This window comes from Tupaia chinensis, unplaced genomic scaffold (assembly GCF_000334495.1).
Source record: "Tupaia chinensis unplaced genomic scaffold, TupChi_1.0 Scaffold000238_1, whole genome shotgun sequence".
Lineage (NCBI taxonomy): Eukaryota > Metazoa > Chordata > Mammalia > Scandentia > Tupaiidae > Tupaia > Tupaia belangeri.
The window spans coordinates 1,926,795-1,934,630 of NW_006159716.1; the positions used below are offsets into that span (position 1 = coordinate 1,926,795).

The 7,836-nt window shown below is 43.4% G+C and overlaps 1 protein-coding gene across 1 annotated transcript in view; it reads left to right on the plus strand.

Moving 5' to 3' along the window:
• TRERF1 (transcriptional regulating factor 1) overlaps nt 1–6,567 on the plus strand; it is a 286,295-nt gene extending 279,728 nt beyond the window's left edge. Inside the window, exon 19 of the mRNA XM_027771903.1 lies at nt 2,882–6,567. Within this exon, the coding sequence (XP_027627704.1) occupies nt 2,882–3,206 (325 nt within the window). The 3' untranslated portion in view covers nt 3,207–6,567. The remainder of the gene's footprint in view (nt 1–2,881) is intronic.
• The last annotated feature ends 1,269 nt before the right edge of the window (nt 6,568–7,836 follow it).

Sequence of the window (7,836 nt, forward strand, 5' to 3'; positions counted from 1 at the left end):
GGGAGACTGGGACTAGCGGCTGTCTTCCCTTCCACGAGGCACTGGGGTGGGAGACATGGAGTCCGGCATCCGTCTCCTCTGCGCTCGGATGTCTTTCAGAAATAGTGCAGTATTATCTCACGTCACCACCCACCACATATTGAGTAATGACCTGGATGGATCATGAGGCTTATTGACACGAAACAGTGATGAAACCACCCTGCGCTGACTCTCAGTTACCACCTTCTTGTCCAAGTGGAAGTGTGGGGTCAGTCAGGGTCCTGCCGGGTTCCTCTGAAAGGAACCAGCACCTTCCACTCATTTGGATTAAACAGACTACAACTCTTTATTCCACCAGGTGGAGACAAAGGACATTTTAACCAACAAAAATTAGTGTTTCATGCTTTCTGACTGCCTTTCGATGGCACCTATTGAATGTTTTTCTTGCCTTATTCGTATGTTTTTCTTTTCTTATTTGTATGTTGCTTGGGAACATTTACCATCAAAAGCCCAGTTAAGATTTTTATGGAGGGACCAGAAAGTGGTACAGTGGTAGCGCAGCCGGTCCTGGTCCTGCATGGAAAGGTCCTTGGTTTGAGTCCTGAGGCCTCCCTGAATGTGCCAAACGTGCTCACACGTGGCCTGAGCTGACTCAGACTGGGGGTAGATTCATGGAGCACCGACTGTGTTGGGGTTCCTGTGCCTGTGTGTGCACGTGCATGTGAATGTGTGTCTCATGGAAGAGAGAAGTATAATACCAAGAAAAAAAAGATTTTACAGAAAATAGAAATATTTTCTAGACTATGAATAAAATTAGACAAATGCTTCCAGAATGTTTATCTGCTAAGATGATGTTTAGTACATTAGTTTTTTTTTAATATTTTAGTTAACTTTATTTATTTATTATTATTATTATTTTCACATGAGTTTTGTCAGAGAAAGAGCGAGAGAGAGAGAAACAGAGAAAGGAAGCCACCAGGTCCGGGACTCGAACTGGTCAGCCATGTGGGAATCCCAGCGCCTTAACCACCACACCCCTTGCTGGCCCCATAGTACATTAAATAGTTTTTAAGATATCCAAATAGAATTGTGATTCATCAACTCTGTTTGATGTGGGCTTTAGAAATCTCTTCTTTCTTTAATGAACTCAGGAATGAATATAGAATATTTAAGCCATACTCTCTATAAAACCTCACCGTGGGGCCAGCAGATGGCAAAGTGGTTAAGGCACTGGAGTCCCACATAGTCAACCATGGTTCGAGTCCTTGACCCAGCAGCTTGAAACTCATGCTGGGCACATGTGCATGTGTGCCCAAAATCCCAAGAGGAGAATGAATGAGAAGCCACTGTGGCATGACCATCCCCCCAGGGTGATTTCTCGCTGTCTGTCTCTCAGTCTCTCCAGCAAGCACATGTGCCCTATGGCAAATATCTCTTAAAAAAAAAAAAGTCAGAAAATCTCACCCTCACCCTGGACAAACATTTCTGAAAAAAGGTCCAGACAGTAAATATTTCAGGCTTTGCAGGCTTTACTCTCTCTGTCCTAACTATTAAGCTTTGCCGTTGTAGCACAAGCGCAGCCGTAGGTAATACATAAACAAGTGGACATAGCTGGGTTCCAATAAAACTTTATTTACAAAACAGGCAGACTTGGCCCATTGACCCTGGTCTAGATAATTAACCTTAAATATATGACAGCCTTGTATCTCAGAGTTTCTGAACCTCAGTACTATTGATACTTTGTATCTGGTGGCTCCTTATTTGGGGAAGAGGCTGTAGGATATATAACAGCATTCCTGGCCTCTATCCACCAGATACTATAAATACCATCATTCCTAATCCCCCACCATTTGTTAGTTGTGAAAATCAAAAATGTCTCCAGACGTTGCAGGAAGTTCCCTGGGAGGACAAAATTACCTCCAGCTGAGAACCATTATTTTATTCTAAAGCCAAAGCAGGAACTGATGCTAATTTGGTGGTCAACAAGATAGAGTCTTACAAGACTGGGAGTGATGGATGAGCTCAGAAATTTGAGTACAATAAAGGTGAAAGAGGGACGCTTGAATTTGGTCATACACAGTTTCTGGTGACCTTGAGAAGAGCAATTAGGTTGAAGTAGAAGGAACGGAAGTCTAATTGGAAAAGCTGGAGGAGAGAAAGAAGAAGTATACCAACTGTGTGTGTGGCGGAGGGCAGATCCTTCAGGAATTTTGACTGTAGGCAGCCTGGTGGTACAGTCAGTAGCAAACTGGACAGCCATGATGGAGGCCATAATGCTGACCTCAAGTTCAGACCCCCGGGTTGGCCTGAAAACTCACTGGACTCCTGGATGCTTGTCCAAGATCCTGAGGAGCTAGAGGCTGGGAAAGGGAGATCCCCCTAAACACACACACACACACACACACACACACACACACACACACGCTCCCTATTATGAATAAAATGTTCTAAAATATTTTTGAAAAAAAAAGAATTTTGATCAGAAGAACTAGGCCAGAGGTATACAGTGGGTTGTCTTACAAGGGGTACTATCAACACTCATTAGCATACATGGGGTTCTCCTGTGGAGAGGACATAATTAAATGATGGGGAGAAAAGTGAGGCTGGAGGAGAGGCCATGTGCTCCAGAACCCTTGTAGAATGTCTCCTCCAGTGTCCCATGAAAGCCTGGCACACTGTAAGTGTGTTCCTTGCCCTCATCTCTTTTCCATACTTGCAGAGAAGGGGAGAGGTGACAGGTCCCAGGAGAGGAGCTCCTAGGAGCTGAGGAGGCTGGGGCTGTGTCAAAGCCACCTCAAACCAGATGTCATATCATGCACCCCCATTTCCTGTAGGACACTCAGATTTTCAAGAACTCCAATCTCCTTCTAAATGTCCAGTGCTTCTTTTTCTTCGTTTTTAGGGTCTTCTTCAAGATCAAAAGCCGAAACGCACACATGAAAACTCATAGGCAGCAGGAGGAACAGCAGAGGCAGAAGGCCCAGAAAGCAGCTTTTGCGGTGGAAATGGCAGCCACGATCGAGAGGACTACGGGGCCGGTGGGGGGACCGGGGCTGCTGCCCCTGGACCAGCTGGGTCTCATCAAACCCATCAAGGACGTGGACATCCTGGATGACGACGTCGTCCAGCAGTTAGGAGGTGTCATGGAGGAGGCCGAGGTCGTGGACGCCGATCTTCTCTTAGATGATCAAGATTCAGTCTTGCTTCAGGGTGACACGGAACTGTAAAGCCCGTATGCCACTTAGAGACCGTGTAAACCCATAGCCTCCGTCTTCCTTAATCAGGAAACCTGGACTGCCTGCTTGTTTTGTAACCCTTTTATAAAACTACCTGTTTGAAAAGTGGTCATTTTGTTCAGGTTGGGGAGGGGGGACATTTCTTTTTATTTAAGAAAACGGTTTGGGGAGGGATTGGGGGGAATAAATAATTGGCACAACTGTCTTTAAGAGGTGTTTCATCTGAGCTACATTCTCATGAAACCATTCCCAGCAGGGAATGAACCTGAGGTTCACGTTCCATCGCTTTCAGATGTCAGCCATCCTGGTTGCCTTTTATCCCAAGCTTGCTGTGCGCGAGTGTGTGTGTGTGCGAAGCAGGCTACCCTCTTTGTGCTGGGGCCTTGGGCCATCTTTTCCCACCGAGTTATTTTTATTCTGTTCTGACCTCATTCTGTAGTTTGCAGTGAACTCGGCCTCTTTGCCAGGAGACTCTATGCTAGGGAGTAGCTTTCTGGGGGGCAAAGCAAGCCCTTGTGTTCCTTGGCTCTCCTTGCGTACACGTCATCTGAAGAAGTGACCAGATGTAAAAATAGGTTTCTCCCCTGCAAAGTCTGTCCCTCTTTGGCCTGTTTGCAGCAACAGAGTACTGTATAATTCTGGGCTTGTACTCTGGGCAGCGATTTACTAAAGACCTGGTTTATATCGCAGGCCCATCCTCTTCCATGTTCCCTGGGGGCTGGTCAGCTCCTAGGTGTGAGTAGAAAAGCCTTGTTTCAGCATGGGCTGACTAGAGACCTGTCTGGAGGCAAATACCCCAACTGTTAAGTTGCCAGGACTACTTTCATTCTGAGGGAGGCTAGTCCAAGGGCTCACTTGGAAGTAGCTAGAATACCAAGAAGTGTTCTTTTGCCCAAAAAGCAAGAAGTCTATTGTTTTTCACAACACTGTTAATGGTCAGCGGAGTTTAGAAATTCCCGTGTGCCACTTGGAAGTACTGTGAAACCTCATTCACTGAGATTTTGCCAAAATTCACATGTGTTGGACTCAAGTTCACCTTGACACTAGCTTTGAGAAATAGGGTTTTCTAAGACGTAATGGTAGCAAATACAAGGGAAATAGCATAGGCGGCTAGTAAACATGGCTTTGAGTACGCGTTAGCCGCAATGTCTGCATTCAGAGGATGAATGTATCCATTACGAGTCACTTACCAAAGCATTTCTAGAGTTTTCCAAGCTGCATGACTTGGTTCTGCCTCCTCCTGTCCCTGTTGGCAGGATGCTGTTTGTACTTGAAGGTAATAAACCTGTAATCTTTCACACATGTTTAGCCCAGGCTTTGGAGCGGAGTCAGAGTGACCCATCCCACTGTTAGGGCAGAAGTCAGACTGGGATACGGAACCAGCATGGAGAAGATCCTGCTTTCCATGGCTCCCTCCAGGTTAGCCTCCCACGACTCCCTCCTCCAGGTTAACTTTTCATGGCTCCCTCTTCAAGCATTAGCTTAGTGACTCCCCAAGCAGGTGTTTTTGGGCCTCCTTTCACAACAGGTAGGCTAGTTCCCCAGTCCCATGTAAGTGTGGCCATCACGCTGAGCTACTTGGCTGGCACATAGATAGCATGACATTAGAGTGACTATCACCAGAAGCATGAGGACCTGAGCACCTGTAAATTTGACCGGGAAAGCATTTAGCGAACATTATTGGGGGCCAGCTGTGGCCCATAGAAACCCCACACAGGCAATGGTCTCTGACTCTCAGGAAAGCCTGAAAAGAAAAATACAGACTCTTCATTTCTATCATTCTGTTTTCAAAGAGGTTTTAAAGATTTCTCTTTCTTTTTTTTTTTTAATTTTTAAGGGGAAAATAAGTGGTTTATTTGCTGCCATTTCGGACAGCTTATTCTATCCAGTGTTGTGTCAAAGCAGGTTTGAGTTCAGAACCTGCTGCAGTGGTGTGCACCAGCTTTGTGGCAAAACTATTACAGAACCATTCCAACTGTCATATCGTGGGCTGATCGTCTCAGTCCCAGTGACTACTTCCCTCCTCTCACCCAGATGTGAGAGTGAGCTAAATGCTTCTGCTCTTGGGTCTATGGAATCTTATCTATCAAAGGTGCAAACACCTAGAAACATGTTCATAAAGCAAGTGTATTCTTTCTGTTTGGAGATTTGCCCAGCTGTTCTGGTTTTAAACAGTAGAAATAAGCTGAGTTGCCATGGCAAAAAAATATAATGCATAATTTTATTTTAATTTTCCATGCAGTATAGCATAAGGATTTTTGACTTGAAATAACCAAAGAACTCCTCCTCGATGAGACAGTTCAAATTCCTGAATTAGTATTTCTTGACTATCAGCTAAAAGAATTGACTTCCTAGTAAAATATTGCACTTATTTTTTTTTTCCTGAAATGATTCTGCCTGCATGTATGTGTTGTGTTTTAGCTTTCCCCAGACCCACCCCAGACCCTACCCCAAAGAATTTTTCTTCCTAATGGTTAATGTCTTCAGCAAACTTACTGTTTACGATCGGATGGTTTTTCATTAGTGAATTTAAACCTCTTTGAGAAAGCTTGTATATAAAAAGTTAACAGATATATTTTATGGAAAAACCCACCTTATTTTCAAATATATTTAACTGCTGTTATATTTTATTAGAGGAAGGTTGTAAATATTTTCTAGGAGTTCTATTGTAAAGAAAAGTATTTTTGAAAAAAATTAATGTAATAAAAATTAAAACATTTTTAAATGGTGGTTGTGATTGCTTCCTGTTCGGGCTTCGTTATGTTCTATTCTCAGCAAATGACTTGCATGCCTTCCATATCAGGATGTAATTTATTCAGGTTTGCACTATTATAAGTTGACATCATAATATCTAGTGTGCTTAACTGTATTTTCCTGGAATGCAGATCCCTTGGTCCATATCAAAGCACTATGTATAGCATATTCATAATTTTTCTTTTGTAATGTGTGTATTTTTAATAAGGATTTTATGTAACATTTTGGCAAAAAAAAAGAGGACAGTATTTTCTAGTGACTTTTATAACATTTTGCTAAAAATGTTTCTTCCTAGGTCAGTTTTTGTTAAGGTGAACCAAAAGTCTTATTTTACCAGGGATTTAAAAAAAAAAAAAAGTTGAAGCTTGAAAGCAAAGTTATATTTAAACATCATATGTAACAAATAAATAAAAATGTTTTATAGATTTGTCCTAAAAAAGGTGCATTCCTTAAAAATTAAATAAAAGGGCATTCTAGCTTGTTTTACCTTCCTGAATGAAAAACTTTCCTTTCTTCAATTATTGCAATACTTTCTCAGAAGGAAAACCAGGAGAATTTTCTTTAGTAGGTTCCAGTCATTAGCCTTCACAGAAATTTATCAGAGTTCCTATAGATGGGCATTCATCAAATAGAGATGTAACCAAATAGACACTGTCATATTTATTTGTGAAAACCTGATTCAATATTGCATCAGCTGCTCTGAAAATAAAATATTATCTTTTTGAGTTTCCTTTGGCTTAAATATTCCTTCTTTTTAGCTTCTAAAGTGACTCTCAATGCTGGAAAACTATAGGTTTCCATGGACAATAGGTGAGAGGTTTGCTGGTCAGATTTTTTTTTTTTTTTTGAGAGATTTTCACTGTAGGGCGCGTGCGCTCGCCAGACAGACAGAGAGAGACATAGAGACAGAAAGCGAGAAATCACCCCCTGGGGGGGATGGCCACGCTGCAATCCCTTCTCCTCCATTCTCCTCTTGGGATCTTGGGCACACACGCACACGCGCCCAGCGTGAGTTTTAAGCCACCGGGTCCGGACACGAACCGCGGTCGACTACGTGGGAGTCCAGCAACATAGCCATTACGCTAACTGCTGGACCCTCTGGTCAGATTTAATGTTCATTAAAGTGTCCAATACTCCAGAGGCCAGGACAGCCTTTCTGCTATTCAAGCAGTACATAAGTCACTTGAAGACTTGGTGGTCTCTAAACCCTATCACTCACTGCAATTTAGGGGCTTAAACTACAATTTAACAGCTGTTAAATAAGATCTTGGAGCCAGCAGGTGGCATGGTAGTTAAGACAATGGATTCTTACGTGGCTGACCGCAGTTCAAGTCCTAGACCTGGAAGCTTGAAATTCATGCCAGAGCATGAGCATGCATGCCCAAAATCCCAGAAGGAGAACATGGGAGAAGGAATTGTGACATGGCCATCCCCTGTAGGGAGTGATTTCTCACCTTCCCTCTCACTGTCTCCGTCTCTCCAGTGAGCACGTGTCAATATGATATTGTATCTTACAGTAATTCCTCCACAGAGTCCACTCTGGTTTATGGGATTATTTTTCTATGCAAAAATGGGTCATGACTTTTCTGACAACCCAATATTTACACTTTAAATCTGGATTGCCAAATTTTTTTTTTTTTTAGAGATTTTCACTGTAGGGCGCGTGCGCTCGCCAGACAGACAGAGAGAGACATAGAGACAGAAAGCGAGAAATCACCCCCCAGGGGGGATGGTCATGCCACAATCCCTTCTCCTCCATTCTCCTCTCAGGATCTTGGGCACACACGCACACGCGCCCGGCGTGAGTTTTAAGCCACCGGGTCCGGACACGAACCGCGGTCGACTACGTGGGAGTCCAGCAACATAG